We start from the raw sequence: 17816 nt of genomic DNA, 5'->3' as shown, positions 1-17816 counted from the left end.
AGTGTATTCATTTTAACAGTAGTGTATATAATTTTAAATGTGAATAATTAATATTTTTATAATGTTTTTTTTTTATAGATTAATATTGAAAATCTAGGTAAAACAGTAATTATTTATCTTTACGAAATAATTTTTTTAACAAAAAGTTGCTAAATAAAAGATTACAGCACGGTAAAAAGGTTTACACATACATTTTAATGAGATCTTTATATAACAAAAAGAAAGATGAAAAAAAAAAACTTATTTCAGATACATGAGTTCTCAGCACACACACGAGTTAGAATTAAGATATGTCATTGTGTGGTACATATCCTGTGAGAGAATCAAGCTCTGTGTGTGTGTGTGTGTGTGTGTGTGTGTGTGTGTGTGTGTGTGTGTGTGTGTGTGTGTGCGTGTGTGTGTGTGTGTGTGTGTGTGTGTGTGTGTGTGTGTGTGTGTGTGTGTGTGTGTGTGTGTGTGTGTGTGTGTGTGTGTGTGTGTGTGTGTGTGTGTGCGTGTCCAGGATGGCATGGCGAACAGAAACAAGCTCTTCTCTTCTGTGAGTCATTACCTCTCCCAGCCAGAGCTCATTTTCCACATGGCCCTGGTGTCAAATGCCTTCAGGCCATTCACCAAATTCTGGTTTTATCTCTCTCACCTCATGCATCTCACGACAGAAGCACCAGATCTTCATGATTGCGATGCTTCATGTTTCTACAGAACCAATGGCAATGAAATTAAGAGGGGCAGAGGGGGACCGCAGCGCGCGTGACGCAGGACTGTTAGTGCTCTTGAGTGGACAAGGGCAATCAAAAAGTCCTCGCGTGTGACCACAGACGCAATTGATCACAGGATTCTGCAGAGAACATTCTTCAAGGGCCATCTCGTGTGGAACCCTGAGCACCCATAATGCCCTGAAGAGATGACTGTACATGCACGGAGCCTGCTGGTGAATAATGGATATGTGCAAATACACACACTCACAAAGTCCCACGAGTGCTGTTCATCTAAACAACAACATGACCTGAGGGATGCAGGATGGTTTCGTGCTTCATCAGACGATATTCACAGGGATGCAAACATACACTAATATACAAAAACAATGGATAGATAGATAGATAGATAGATGATAGATAGATAGACAGACAGACAGACAGACAGACAGACAGACAGACAGACAGACAGACAGACAGACAGACAGACAGACAGACAGACAGACAGACAGACAGATAGATAGATAGATAGATAGATAGATAGATAGATAGATAGATAGATAGATAGATAGATAGATAGATAGATAGATAGATAGATAGATAGATAGATAGATAGATAGATAGATAGATAGATAGATAGATAGATAGATAGATAGATAGATAGATAGATAGATAGATAGATAGACAGATATCTTACTCAGCTTCTTGTGAGCATAATTAATCTAAATGTTTGATGAATTATATATTTCTGAAGAATTATGTGATACTGAAAACTGAAGTGAAAATTAAGCTTATCTAATATATGCTATCAAATAAAAAATAACTAGAAAATTATTTAATACAAATGTAGCTGTGGTGATCATAAGAAACTTCTGAATTATTCCGAACTTTTGACCAGTACTAATAATTCAGAAGTAACAAATAATCCAGAAATAAATCGCAGACATTTACAAAATATAGTTCATCTCCTTTGTTTTCTGACCATTCTGGACACACAAGCTCAATTTGAATATGAATATTTGTGGTATCAACACAAAAACATTATATAACACTTGACTATCATGCCAACTAAAATGTTAAATATGCAGTCTGAAATACTGAACGCAGCTTCAGTTGAAACATGAGTCTCACTGTGTGGTAATAGCGCACAAACGCTTATGAAATATTGCCACTTATGCTCATGCTTTAAATAAACTTTAATCAATTTGAGCTAATCCATTTGCTTGTTTTTTAGTAGATGCGAATATTGCTCATCCACCCCCACCTGACACACACCGCAGCTCAGGGACACACATGCTGGTCCATTCAGTATTCATTGAGGGACACACACCTCTCCCACAAACACTCGTGGGGGCCGTTTACTCTCATTAAAGTCGACTTCTTAATCCTCAGCTAAAGAGGCGGCGCACAGGCTTCTGAGAAAAGACTCTGTCTCTTTCCCTCCCTCTATTTTTAGTTCTTTTTCATTGGGCTTTTTCTTCTTCCCGCTCATTCATCTTTGTTTCCGTCTTCGAGTCATTAAACTGCTCCTCAACAGTATTTAAAGAAACAACTCGCCCACACTAAATACACTCTAAACACCTTTGTTCCTCTAGCTGGAGCTGCATTCCATTACCTCGGAAATTAAAATAAATTCTTAAAACTAGAAATTTTATTGTAAACAAAGACCGTGTTTGACGCATGACGCATGTTTGTTGGTAGGCAGGTTTTGTAGTAATTGCAAGTAGTGGTGAGTGCTTTCCAATTTAGGGACACACTGACTTTTTGGGACTTTAGCTTATTCACAGTATACCCCCAGAGTCCCATACAAACCATTCTCATCTATGTGCATCCCATAACTCTGTCTGACGCACCCAGCGATAAGTGATAAAATAACTGCAACATTTTCCTATTTACATGTTGTGATATGTATAGTTACATTGTGTACTAAGTATATTGCCATTTTCTAGACCGAAATGGCTAGGACCTATACTCTCATTCCTGCGTAATAATCTGCTGTACCATGGGTACAGTGGCGCAATGATATTACACAACACTTGAAAATAGGCTAACTTTCGTCAACATAACCAACGTGACAACCTGCTTGCACAGAGAGCGTGCTGGGGACTATTTTCAGGTGCTGCGTAATATCATTGAGCCGCTGCACCCATGGTACGGCAGCAACGTTTCCTGATTATTACGCAGGAATGGGAGTATAGATCATATATCCGTCTAGAAAATTGCAACTTTTCATTTTCATTTTTACTATACAGATCACAACATGTAAATAGGATAATGTTGCCGTTATTTGAGACCGACCTGTCGAGGGTAAGACAGGAGCGCCCCGACATCCGAGCCCCCCAGAGGCAGTACCGCCTTCATCCACAGTGGGGCAGACTCACCGCCCCTGTCCTGTATTATTCCAACGGGCTTCTTAGCTATTCGCATAACCTGGGATTGGTCACTTTCTCAATTCCCCATTTCCCCCAACCAGTTATCTATCCGATTACCCTTTACAGTGGGCGAGTGACCCCTGTTGACCGCTGCTAAGACATGCCCCCGTCTCCCAAACCCGTTATTTTCCCAATTACCCCAGTATGTCAGGGCAAAAGATCATGTGACCTTCCTTGACCACTCCCAGGCCACGCCCCCATCCCACAAGCCCGTTATTTGTCTGTGTACCCGCAATATTGGGCGAATGATCAGGTGACCCTCCCGACCACGAGATACGAATTCAAAACAAAGGACGGCTGGGACGACCCTGTCATGCAGCACTTCACAGATGATAAATGGAAGGAAAATTTATGACAAACAACAACAGTCTGCTTAGTGCATCATACGTCATTACACCCTATCTACGGCATTGCACATGCACAAAACGTTCCAGTTTCGGTTTTCATGATCATGTGTTTCCATGTCCTATCGAACAGATTAAAAATGGTTTGAACTACAATTGAACCTTACAATTTGGCATTCATGTGGTTACATGAAAAGATTATTAGGCTCCATGTAAACACAGCTACGCAATCATTTTTGCTTCAAAGTTATTTCAATTCATTCAAAGATGTTTCACTTACTGAAACTAAAAGCATACAGGAATCACTCCTGGTAGAAATACTGAGGAAATTTGTTTAATCAAGTCAAGACAAGATTATAAATGGTAAAAGGCCACATAAACCGAAGGAGACGATCACACTTAGCAAACCCCAACAGCATGTTTTTTTTTCTTCGTAAAAACGTGCTCATCTGTTAACGTTGCAGATTTCATAAATGAAACTCAAATAGCTTGGCTAATATGACGTCCTCACTAGGCTGAAGTCGTGCACAGGCCACAGGAGATGAGCCTCAGCTCTGTAAATACTGCAACATTTCCCCTTCACCGCTCTCCTTTTCTCTCCCTCTCTCAATCCGTCTTTCTGCTCTCTCCTGAATACTAACACAGCCTTGGGTCTGTTTGCCTAGCATTGACGGAAACAGCAACATGTCGGTGTGTTTCACCAGTCAGGTGTGTGTGTGTGTGTGTGTGTGTAGTGAAGGAGGAGGGTTTGATATTTACATTCCGGATATATCAGCCACTCTGTACTTCCAAACACACAGAGATGGCCTTTAAAAGCCAGACGTGGATCCGTAAGGAAAGACAATGGTGGAAGAGATGGAGGGAAGAGGGATAGTAAAACAACCAGAATAAACAAGGGTTGCCAAGCAGTTAAACAAATCAGTGAGTGGGTAACTCTTTATTTTTCTGCATAAGAGAGACATAATTTATGCAAATATGCAAATGCAGGTATAAATGTGTGGTCAATGCAATGTCCACTGGCTGTAATCCTCCATCCTGAAAGTGTCGAGAGTTCCCCTTAAAATGTGTACATTCAAACCAGTAATAATTTAGGTAGCTAACTTACAAGCTTTACTTACTGCTTTTCTGTTTCAGTATATTTTAAATTGTAATTTATACCTGTTATGGCAAAGCTGAATTTTAAGCATCATCACTCCAGTCTGCAGTGTTACATGAGCCTTCAGAAAGATTTGCTGCTGAAGAAACAGAACATTTTGAACGATAGTGTAACTCAGTAGAGTGCATTTCAGGCCTGTGATGAGATTTAATGTCGACCTGGGTGATCCAGCATCCCACATGAGCAAACACGGCTCACAGTTTGACCTGAATGCTTCATCTGAATCGGTTACTTGCCTCCACACACACATACGTACAGTGCACCTTGGGACAGAGCTCAGATGAAATGTGCCTCTGGGTCAGGGTTCTACAATGGGAGGATAACTCAAACTGCACCATGTCATAATCCATTACAGGACTGTTATTGGCTCAGCAGTAAATTGCACAATAACAGCAGGTCCATCGAGTGACGTGCGGTAGCGATAGTGCAGGCCCGTGATGGACTCTCCAGTATACGCTGCCGGCTCATTTTATTAAAGCAGATCTCATAATGGATCTCATGTTACTCGCTGTTGCCAGATTCAACAGATCAGCACATTTAAACCAAAGTTGGTTATTGATTAATATATTAAACCACATCACTCCCTCCACCTCTTTTCTGGCTTTCTATAGCAGTTGCATACAGAATCTCTAGAATTCATTTTATAAACGTGTCCCTAAGTAACTGTATCGTGTGTCCCAACCATTAACTGTCAGGATTTTCACCAGATATGATGAATGAAGATAGCCTGACAAGCCAGACCCACATCAAGATGTTTGGTCTGGAAACTCACCATAGACAGGGCTCAATCTGAGGGGCGGGATAAACGGTTGTCTTTCAAACTCCCTCTGCACGCGATAGGATAGCGCTACAACCAACCAGAGCAACGACGGTGAAGCAGAGCTAGGTGACAGATTAAACTTTCGCCGTATCCAGTCGGCAAAACTCTGAACACATCTTCCCTTCTTATGAATGATTTCATTGCCGTTCTTTGTTCTTTTCTCAGAGAAAAGCTTAACTCCAAGTCTTCCAGAGTCGCGGTCAAAGCTGATTCGAAAGACCGCCGTTCGCCAGTTTCTGTGTTTACTTGAAGTACGCAAGGGCAACTCTGCCATCATTATGTTAAGCCCCGCCCACCGACTCTATACACGATGTGATTGGCCCGACCAGAGTTTGGCGTTTACAGCTTAGAATTGTATTGAGAGTTGCTTGACGACACTCGCGGGCAGATTAAATTTGCTGCCGCTAGGGTGCGTCTAGATTTCTAGGCTAGAATGAAGAGGTTAAATCAACTGAAAAATGTACTAAAGAATCATTAGCAGTTTCTTCAGCTTCAACACTTAGCAATGAGTTTCTCTGTGTAAACACTCATTGCAAAACAGAGTGTTCTATAGTTTTCTATTTTTGGAAGTACGATTGTATGCACACTACGCTAACGTGCTTATGGAAGGACCCTCCTCGAAGGCATTCAGTAGCTCACTTTTGTTTAGCCTTCAGTAGCGTCCTCATCCCACAGTGCCCTTCGTGGGCACAAAACGCAATCGATTATAAAATAAGCTAATTTTATCAACGTTAGCATCGCATTGAATGAGAGCATTCTAACTAATATAATACAATGACCTTGTTTTTAGTTCAGAAGATCTAGGGAGAATTTCAGAGAGAGAGAGAAAGAGAGACGCTCTTTGACAGTGAAAGTTAGCATAGATAGCATAGCATGTGAAAGAAGCATGGATGACAGAGCAAGGAACCTAGACAAAAAATATTTCAGAGAACTTTCTTTCTCAGAAAAACAAGAGGGAGAATTAAAAAGAGAGGGAGAGGGAAAATCAGACAGGAAATATGCAGAAGTTAGCATACATAGCAAAGCATGACAGAGCGACTATGGTTGAATGAGAGCAAAAAACTCAGAAATTAAAATGATTTCTGAGGTCTCATTTCTTGTTGAAGAAAAAAAAGAGAATTAAAGAAAAATGAGTGCGAGGGAGAGAGAGAGGAGCGAGTGTTTCTCATTAGCATGCTCAGTCAGGTACAGCTCTGGTCTGGCTAGCTCAGAGCACATCCAGCTGTAGAGGGGTCTGCCAGCTCCCTCAGCCCGCAGACCCACCCATAATTACCCGCTTTAAGAAGAGGGAAAACTGGGGCATTATGAATTCTTCCCTTCGCCTCTATCTATCTCATCAATGCGTCTGTCGTCGTCTAATTAGCGGTCTAACTGATGAAAAATACCCCTGTCAAAATAACTCAAATAATGACAAAAGTTAACGCAGCACCCCATTTGCTGCGGCAGAGTCTCAAAGCACAAAAGCTGTCAGAAAAGAAAGTTCATTGATGTCAAAAGAAAGAAAGAAAGAAAGAAAGAAAAGGGAGCAGGCAAACAATGGATTAGGTTTTTGGGCGAGTCTCTATTTACATTTAGTTTACTTTGCACCAGTTAGTGGAGAATCTAGAGAGGTAGAGATTGGAAATCAGTTGTAAAATGACAAAATCCCTTTATAACAAATCAAAACAATCAGAATTTCTTTGATTTAAAATGTAAGGCTTGAAATAAATAAAATTAATAAATATTTAAATTTAAAAGGTATGAAATTCTTCCCCAGTGTTTAAATAACCCTACTCATAGAAGGAAAAAAAGAGTACTTGACAAGAGTATTATGTATAAATTCATACACTGTAAAACATTTTTGTTGGTTTAACTTAAAAAAAGTAAGTAACCTGGTTGCCTTAAAATTTTTAGTTTATAGAAATACAATTTTTGAGTTGATACAATGAAGGAAATTGGTTTAATAAATAGAAACTGAAAATATTATTGTATTTGAACCACATAAAAAATGTGATAAATCATGAAAATAGCACAATTTGGCATGTTTCACTGCATCATCAGAAATAAAATTACCCAATATGCTTACAAATTTTAGTAAAAATTTAAAAAAGGATTCTCAAAAATGTTCATTGTATTAATTACATTTTTAATTTCAATTAACTCAAAATTGGCAACTTATTATTTTTTGAAATTACGGTGTAGTATTCATAAAACAGTAGGTAAATGACCACTAGTGAGCCTCTGATGGACACAGATTAGGAGTTGCTACATGACAATGACATCCACATTTTATCCATTCAGCACACATGTACACTATAAAGAATATCATTTCTTTTTTTTTCTTTTTTTATGTATGTGAATTAAGTTTTTATTCTAATGTAGTGCAAGCCCAGACAGTATGCGATTTCAGACACACCCTGCGTCCCAATTCGCATACTATCCATCCTAAATAGTATTCGAAAATAGAATTAGTATGTCCCAAATCGTAGTATGTTGAAAAGAGTATTCCAAAGATACCCGGATGGTTTACTATTTCCGGTCCGAATTCACAGTATGGATCGATGGGCACTCTAACGGCTGATATTGCCCACAACCCATTGCGAGTTGGACGAGGATTCGATTAGAACTACAAACGCGGATAAAAAGCATTAAAAAACTACAAACATGACGGATGTGCGAGTTCGACGGTTAAGTAGAGAAGTTTAGATAAAGGGGTTTGAGTGACCAACTATCAATATTTAACCTGACAAAAATATATTTATTCAGTGTTGTCCACATTATATTTCACCCGCAGCAGCATTGAGAACTTTTGAAATGACACGTTTGGCCATTAACTTTTAAATGCATCATTATATTTAAACTGTAAATACATGAGGAGAGTCTCTGCATTAAAGACCCACACATGGCAGATCAACGAGCGGCTACATTTCTCTCCGATACGGGAGGAGATTAAACTGAATGTGAAGGATTTGAACTGTGACGAATCTGACGATGATTGACAGGGCAGATAAACGGTGACGGGATGCACGTAAGATGGCGAAGTAGTATGTCCCGAAGCTTGCATACTTTTCTGCTACACACTCAAAAGTATATACTTTTTCTTCACAAAAAGAGTACATACTTTTAGGACGTAGTATAAGTAGGCGAATTGGGACGCAGCAACAGATTTTGTGCTGGAGATACAACAGTGGTGTGGAAATTATATTGACACCTACTGGTGTGGAGGACACATCACAAACAAAGTTGAACTACCCTATTTACAGACATATTGGTCACACATGATTCACGTGATTTACGTGTGTACTAGGGATGGGCATTTTTGTCAATTTTTCATTTCGATCATTGATAGGTCTCAAAAACGAGTGATCGATTAACCGTGGGCGGGGCGTCTCCGTCATGGAGATATGAAACTATTTTAAGACTGTTATGAAAATGTATGCGATAAAAACACGAGATGTCCATGCAAATATGAACATATGACTATAAAAAAATAACTGTTACATTATGATGCATAAATGTCTTAAAGAAAAAGAAACTAAATAGGCCTAACTGTCTCAAATAACCCAGTCAATGAGGCATTGTATTTGAGCTGCAACTGTGAATACACCACCCAGCAGAACTTTGCTAAAGAATTAATAAACTCAGTCAAACACATCCTATATGAGATTAATCAGATATATGCCTATTACAATTTACATCTGCCCAAAAGGACGCAAATGCGCACGTGAACTTGGCCAACAGGCTTGAAAACGAAACTCATTTTGAATGCGCTCTTTAACGCTAATACACGGGCAATGAAACAACAAATAATTTACAACACTTTAATCGTGTTCTTATTATAATTCTATGTAGACAGATTGGCGCTGCACATAATTTTATTTTTCATGATCAAAGTGAGAACAGCATCACTGTGCGTTTGAATCCATGAGAAACATTAAAACAGATCGAATGTTAAAAAAACGAGTAACACTGCTGTATTATTAATATCATCAATGATTTTGAAAAATAAATAGCCTATCTAAAAATAATATGACCGTCTCAAATAACCCAGAGTCGATAATGTCGGGCTGTTTGCATTTAAGCTGAAGCTGAAGAGAATGAACACCAGCCGAAATAACGGCAGCGCTTTGCTAGCTGTTTATTAAACTCAACCACACGCCGTCCTATATGAGATTAATCAGATATAGACAACATATAATCAAGTATAAAACAAGTAATCTTACAACTTGCATCTGCGGAAAAGGACACGGCTGCGCAGATGATCTTGACCGCGCTCTGACTCTGGTTGGGGATTTCCTTTATTAACAGCGCGTGATACACGGGGAACTAAAGCACGGAGAATACAACATTATATGACAGTCATGTTCTCATTATAATGCTGTGTATGTGACAGATTGGCGCCACACATCTTGCACTTTATTTTATGATCATTCACAGTGCTTCAGGCATCACTGCGTGCTTTAGTTTCACTTTGTGTCGCGGTCTGGAAGGCGTGCTGTCTAACGCTAACCAATCAGACCTCTTTCCCGTCCAAAATGCCGCAATAACCAATCCGAGAAATATACAAATATATTTTTTAAAGATCATCATTTTCATGATCGATCGTCGCTGTCACGTTCGAGTAATCGAGTACTCGACCACTGTTGCCCATCCCTAGTGTGTACAACAAGTGTTTATCAAGATGGAAGTGAGTAGTCTTCGATTGCTCATGTGAACTCAACATGGCCGCCAGCACTAGGGGACGACCTCCCACGTACAAAAACCTAGCTCTTAGCTATTTTTCTCTTAAAAGGGGCATAAAACCCTAAACCAAATTTCTCAGATTTTAACAGAAGAATGTTTGTTGAACATCTTGAAAGACAATGTTTTAGTTTTGAATGTGGGAAAAAAACACTTTTTTTAACTTAAACCCTTTTGCTCTATTTGCAACTTTCTGGTTTAAATTCAGGTTCATGTCAGCGTCACAGGCTTTGACGTTTTCTCGTACTATAGTAGGCCTATGGCGATGACTCATCGGAGTCTCATAATTATTCATGACACTGCGTGCTTTTATTTTCCTCTGACTGGCTCTTTTAACAGTGAGATCGCATACAGTAAGTGAGAGATGCATCAATGGATCAAAAACGAGTGTTTTTCCCGCTTTGTATGTGTCCGCGTTGCCTGCGTTCTCTTCAATAGATCCTGAGTCTTCACACAAACTCAATTGATCCACACTATGAGTGTAACCACTCTTTACGTCCATTTAACAGACCAAACAGCATATAAAACTCCACAAAATAAGCCTCAAAAGTGATTAGTTATGCAACAGCATGTTCATATATATTTGCGATGCACAGAACAAATTGCGAATAGATGTGCATTTAATTGTGCATTGAATTAACGTATCACGTAACTTTAAACTCCCAGTTTCTACTTTCCACTTTATAGTGGGAGTTACTTGTGTAGTACTCCTTTAAATCTGTTACATAACAGTACAATCTGCATACTGCATTTACACACAAACACACGCCCCACATGAAGTACTTTGTCTGTCTGATTAAGTGTAAATAGCAAACATGAGGGTCGACCTGCTGTGCTCTGCACAACATCTGGAGCAGGTCAACATCTGTGTCCAGGTTGCAAACATTGCTAAACAAAAGCTGGCAGCCTTGAGCTCAGAGCTAATAGAGAATGATGGGAAGGGGGTAGATGATGATGATGAAGGCCTGCAGAGAGGTGAACAGAAGATCTGGGAGACTCACAAGATGCACTGTCTGTTAACAAACAATCGTTTACATAGATGAATTTCACATGGAAAAAAAAAGAAGATCATTTGAAGAATAGGCTATTTTAACTGTTTATGTCCATAATATTGTATGAATGCATTCTTTTAAAAACATTTTCTTGCGTGTTCAATAGAATAATGAAATGCTTTCAGGTTAGGAATGGCATGAAGGTGAGTAAAAAACAGATTTTTCATTTCTAAGAGTAAATTTACTGTTGGAAATATCTATGCACTAAACTTATGCAAGCAAATCATGAGACGTGAAAGTATTCCAATTGATGGCCTTTTTAACAATCAGAAGTGGCACAGCAATGGCAAAATATCAAATTCCATCTTCATACGGCTTTCTATAGAGCTTCGCAATAGCTGCAAGCTGTTCTTTCAAAGGTGGCATCTGGGGATGAAATTACCTTATGTGGGTTGTCATGAAAAGAAAGGAGCAGTACATTTTCCGTCCTTTAAATTAAAACCCATTGATGGAAACGCTGACGATAACACAAAGGATTTAAAATTAATATCCATCCAATAGGCCGAGGTTAGCACGCAGAGATCATAGCGCTACCGCAGCCCTGCGCTGTACAGCTGATAAGTGTCTGTCGAGAACGGTCATACAGAAAATGTATTTTGGGGTGTGGCGCACAGTTCCTGGAAGACGATATTGATCATGTTTCAAGGTTTTTGATACCGTGCTTAGCCAGAGAGCAGCTTCTCTCGGTTCATTAATCATTCAGAGATGCTTGTTTTGTTTACAGTCCAAATCTAGCACATTTTTTTGTGAGAGGCATTTCAATTTAGATGCTTTAAAGATAATAGTGCCTCACTGCCAACATGCGACTGCTTCGGCGCTTGAAATTACTATGCATAATGCATCTCGAAACCAAACTTGCATGGTTTTTGGACTGGATTTCAACATCGCTCACCGCAGTGCATCAAATAAATTTGAATCGAATGTATTGTGGGTATGTTTAACAGCACATTATTGGTGTTCAGATTATTACACAATATAGTGTTTAGCACTGTAATATAACAATATAACATTCTAAAGTATACAATTTTAAAGATATATGGTGACTTTCACTACGGTTTCCATTTTTGATGCCAAGAAAAACAATGAGGGTCCTTTACCAAAACCACATCCACAAGGAAACACCATTGGACCACAATAACATTGAAGAAAATGGGCCTTGGGGTATTCTGTACCAGTTCCATATGAAATATGTGTATAGCTAACGATATTTAAGTCTAATCTGCCCGAGCTAAATTTGGCCCAGTGGGCCCTGTAGCCCAGAGAAGACGTAAGACATGTTGTTAGGGGTTTTGTTTGATTAAGCATAATTTCCAGGGCTCTTTAGGGAGCAATAAATAAACTGATAATGGAGCTTGATGCAAAAACGGTAAGGGCTTTGTAACTGGGCAAACCGAGAATGATGACTAACCGGAGGGTACAAGCGCGGCAGCTTTACAAGGCGCGAACGGAGTAAAGCCACTCGACAGGACGAGGAGCCGCTCTCAGAGCGAGGATCATCTGCTGAGTTCATTAAATCTGCCTGCAGGACAAAGTCATCTGTGCTCGTCAACAACATTCGGCTCACAAGAAGCGATAGGTGCTCAGCGACCAAAGGAATTCAGGGCAGCATGTGCATGAAAACAATGAGCGCACAACCACCAGAAAACACGTGTGGAGATATAAACACGTACGGGTGCGTGTAAACATGCGCTTTGCGATATCTTGCCATGCAATCACAGTTTTTGAGTCTTAACACTCTAGGACCCTTGATGTGTAATAAGCCCACAGGCGGATTTGACTCAAGAACACATGCTGACTCTGAATCAATGTCTCCAGTTGTATTGATTTGTGTTTATAAAAAGAAAAAAAAAAGAAAAAAACTAAAACACATTGCCATTAGCAAAACAGGGATTTGTAATATCATCTGAAAACTAGGGATATTAAAATGCCAGTACTTTTGTACCAAGTCGATTTAAAAAAATAAGTTAATTAATTAATTGTGATACTGGTATTTATACAGTATCAAGAATACAGACTCAATCACGTACCAATGAATACATTTTGAATACACCGTCACCGTATTGCACTGTATTTTGTACACCCAATCACATGACGTTTCACAACACGAGTTAACCTTGCTTTGTCATTAAAAAGGCAAACTTATCAACTTATCGACCTTGACACATGTGAGAGTCTGCAGAGTTCCCCCCCAAAATGAGTTTTAATAAAGAAATTGAAAACATTCTCGTTATATAAGAGGTGTATTCAGGTCGCTGTGTGTATGGAATTATTTTTAATTCAAACTAATTAATGGCATGTCATTGACCCGAATGCCACTGTAGGACGTTCTCGGGTTCTTGTGGGGTAATATTTTTTTTATTGTTGTCTATTTATGAATTATCTAGTTTCCTCATAATGTGGCATCATGTTCTCTCCTCTTCACCAGGTTACTGATTAAAACTTACTTGCTAATTAGCATGTACTAATTGCCTGTACTTGTGACAGACTTGCTGTTTTGCCATCCATGCCTGACTAAAAATAGCACGCTCTCTCTCCCTTTCTCCGCACAGGCGTATGCCAGGGATGTCTCGCTACGCAGCGGGCAAACTACACAGCAACTCTGGGCAAAGCTACAGACGCCCCAGTGACCCACCCCATCAAACCCCTGACCGAAGCGCACGAAACATCTCCTGTCTCTGGACGGCAGGGGTTGATGGGAATAATGCAAAGCTTTTAACATACGCCTACAGTTCTTCACTAAGCAAGAAGGGGATATCATAAGAAACCCTTTCAACGACTGAAAAGCCGTGCGACATGCCAATGTTAAAGGACAAACGCATAATGTGCCGTAGTCAAACTCCAAACTCCTTTAACAGCATTTTTCATGGCAGCAACAACAACAACACAAAGGTAAATAAATAAAAAAAGAGAATTAATTACTAATAATAATAATAAAAATTATACTATTGCTACTAAGCCTGCAACATCTAATCTATAATGAAAATCATCGACAAGTAATGTCATTATCGATTAGTCGCGTCTGCCCACTGAGCACGGAAAACTACCGCCAGTCATGTCAAATTACAGGACAGAAGAACGCATTTATATGGACATAATGCGTGTAAAAATAGCGGATGAAACAAAGTGAGCCGCTGCTGGAAAGGTACGGGATCCAGGCTGCCCAAAGCATGAGAATTCTTCATTTTAAGCTTCAAGCTAATTGCATTGGTGCAATGTTTAACATGGCTTGCCCTGTCAGGCGCTTTGACAGATGAGTGTGCTGTTTAATGCGTTTCCTCAGCGCCAAATTGTAATTTTACCATTATATCATTATCTTATATCAGTATCTCCATTTTGCATGAAGGCTCGCGCTGACAGTCTGCGGGACGAGCGCAGGCGCGTGCATTGATGTCAAACAGACATCATTAGAGAGGGGGACATTTAATATTCAACGCAAACATAATAATTTTGCTGAAAGATTTGTTGTTGGAAATGTAACTCAACATGTAATTCAAGTATTTTATGAGAACGGCAACAGTAAAGAGATAAGGGCGTGTAATTGAATTTAAAAGTAAGACGTTGCTTACATTTACAGGATAAAGAAATGTGTGCAGAGTGAATGTGTGTGCTCCTGCAGAACATTTCTCTTATCTGTTAACACTGAGTTTGTATTTATTTTTATCTTTATTGTTACATTTTTAATCTTTTTGCTTTAGGGATTTTGCATATAGCATAGCTATAATCACTATATGTTTTTATGTTTCATTCATTTGTTTGAAGGACAGCATTTCGCTGGATGTGGAAAAGTGTTTTGTCAATAAAAGAAAAAAAGAAAATTAGGCTTTTTTGATCTGATTAATCTAATAAATAATCAGCCAACTAATCGATTAAGTAGCATTAGTAATCGTTATCATTAGTAGCAGCTCTAATTGCTACTTGTCAAGCTCATTTTTCCAAGAATTTGTGGTTCTCGCTCATCTTTTTAAATGGCTTCTAGTAGTGTTTCCAACAGTCTTCTAGTAGCTACATGTAACTACACACATTTTTAAAAGAGTGGCTTGACTTTAGTTGAACTACTTTACATCACGAGTAGCTTACAGCTTAGCAAGCTCCAGTACTAAATTTGCCTTCCTGACAAGACATCCAAACATGTGCACTAGCGAATGATGACAAATGTCAGCCTGCAGGAAGTATTCAAATGTAAGACTGTGTAATTATCACTTGAAAATAGATGTATAAAAACACTAAAACATCAAGATCCTTTGACTGAAGGCGTCTTTGATGTGTTAATATATGCATCCGCACACACATAGAGGTTGTGACATCTAACACTACTAATCTCAGCTCTTTTCAGTAGAGTATATAAGCATACACATACCGCCTAATACAAACGGCATTTAATACTAACATTGACTATTCACAATGAACTGTTCCTCTGATGCTTCAACACCTTAGTGGGATATTAAATGGTGGATGGAAAAATACAATAAAGACAAAACACAAGATCACAAGATCACGTTCGTTTTAGGCCACATCTGTGCAAAAGGGCCACCCGTCACGCTGGCAAACAAAAGAAACCCACGGCAGGGAAAAGAGAAAGCATTTAAATAAATAAAATAAATATCATTGGTTGCCGCAGGCTTGGTGGCACAGTTAAAAATTAATGCTATTCTTCTGCAAATATTGCTCAGAGGGACAACATGAATCACTCTCTCAGCAGCAAAGCATTCATGAAAGCAGAAGCCAGGAGAGACCCTAAGGCGAGGCCACTGGGGGCGAGGCGGACAGCTCTGGCTGTCTATCAGAGGACGTGTATGTGTTTTAGCGGTAGCAGAACACAATGACTGCCATAAAAGAAAAATGTAAATGCTACACTTTCAGAGTGTCTTTCTGTATGTCTGAGTGAGGTCTGCTCACCTGAGTAGGCCCAGTAGGACTCTTCGGCCGCTCTGCGGTGCCTGTCACCAATTGGCCGGTCATGATGCTCAGCTTTCTCCCACTCAGCCACTGCTGAAACAGAAAAAAATGAGAACAAGTTAATACTGTGATAATGTGACCTGTGGTGCTCATGTGGGGAATGTGGGTTTGAATCTGTTGGCTGATTCATATTAGTCTTAACTTTCTGTGTTCCAAAATATCCTAAGAGAAGTTTTTACTTGCCCGATGGACAAGAGCTCGATTAAAACGTCAATAACAAAAAAACAACAACTAACGAATCACCAAAATGCAAGAATGATTCTGCATTAATTTAGTGTAAGTGGCGCTCGATAGTGGATAATATATAATGTAATGAACTGACGGTAACAACACGCTGTTGATGCTCGTGCATCTTGAGGGGAAATCAAAACAAATGAGCGCCGCTCACAGAGAAACTGCGGTAAACATTCAAAATGTCTAGTTTTTATATTTATAACATATAATACAGACCAACAAAATCACACAACCAAATCTGCTGTTTTCCTGAATACCATTACGACTGAAAATGACACTGATTTCATATGACAGTTCCATAAACAATTCATTTACATTTAGTCACTTAGATTTTAGATGCAATATTGAGTGTTTTGGTCTATTTCAGCAGCAAAAATAGTTCCAAAGATCACACCCATAACGCATCTCGCAGTGTTACTGAATGATTCTGTGTTTGAAAAAATCAATTGAATCAAAGATTCGATGACCTTTTTGTAAACGACTGCGGCCTTGTCCCAAATGGCACCCTAAACACTCACGGTCTTCCTCTGAATCTGCATTTTCACGACGTAATGCTGCTTTGACTGCTGGGTAGAAGTCCTCAGCCTAGCTCGCAAACTTGCGGGTTTAGCTGAAGTGTGCATCGAGGGCCATTTGGGACAGGGCCTTCCTCATTCTTGAATGAATCAGTCGTTTGAATAAATCTTTTGAATGAATGACTCAATGACTCACTCATTAAGACTCACCAGCTGCCACCTAGTGGTTTAGTTTCATATACTTTTCAAAATTTCTTTTGTTTATTCAAAAATACATATCTCCTAACAATTTTTAATGCATTGTAATTTTTCAGTGTAAATTATTTAATTTGATTGGAAACAGCCCTATAATGTCTTATTTTAATTTAATGTATATATCAAATTTAAGAGTACAATATGAAACCTGAAGCATAGTCAATATTTAATCAAATTAGGGGGAAAATGCCCTTTATAAAAGGTAAAAATATCACAAATATGCAGATTTAAAATGTCAAAGCTGAATGAACACTCGTGAGAATATTGCTTCAGAATAACGCACGCACACACACACACACACACGCGCGCACGCACGCGCGCACGCACACACAAATCGAACTTTTTTTGGACAAGCAAATTTTTTATTCGGACAAGTGAATGACCGATTTACTTGTCTGAAGGGCAAGCACATGAACATCCTTAATGTCGAGCCATGGAAAAAAAACTAAATCAGTATCTGTATCCCAAAAATAATTAAATTGTATTACCCTACACCCCACTCTCTAGTTAACGGTACTAAAGTAATTTGAAAATCCATATCGGTCAACGATAAGAGCACTAGTGAGTACACAAGCATACACAAATCATGAGGGTCAGGCTACATTTTAAAACCTCAGTCACACAAACAAATCACAAGACTC

At 39.2% G+C, this 17816-nt stretch overlaps 1 protein-coding gene across 3 annotated transcripts in view; it reads right to left on the bottom strand.

Moving 5' to 3' along the window:
* Nucleotides 1–17816, bottom strand: part of ptprga (protein tyrosine phosphatase receptor type Ga) — a 360225-nt gene that overhangs the window by 259829 nt on the left and 82580 nt on the right. For 2 of the 3 annotated variants that reach the window (XM_067431991.1, XM_067431989.1), the window contains exon 2: nucleotides 16112–16204. In XM_067431991.1, coding sequence (XP_067288092.1) covers nucleotides 16112–16204 — 93 coding nt within the window. The remainder of the gene's footprint in view (nucleotides 1–16111; nucleotides 16205–17816) is intronic. The other variant, XM_067431990.1, reaches the window with a different exon arrangement.

The sequence above is a fragment of the Pseudorasbora parva genome, chromosome 22 (genome assembly GCF_024679245.1).
Source record: "Pseudorasbora parva isolate DD20220531a chromosome 22, ASM2467924v1, whole genome shotgun sequence".
NCBI classification, from domain to species: Eukaryota; Metazoa; Chordata; class Actinopteri; order Cypriniformes; family Gobionidae; genus Pseudorasbora; species Pseudorasbora parva.
The sequence above is the reverse complement of the archived record's forward strand: the minus strand, read 5'-3'. Positions and strand labels throughout refer to the sequence as shown.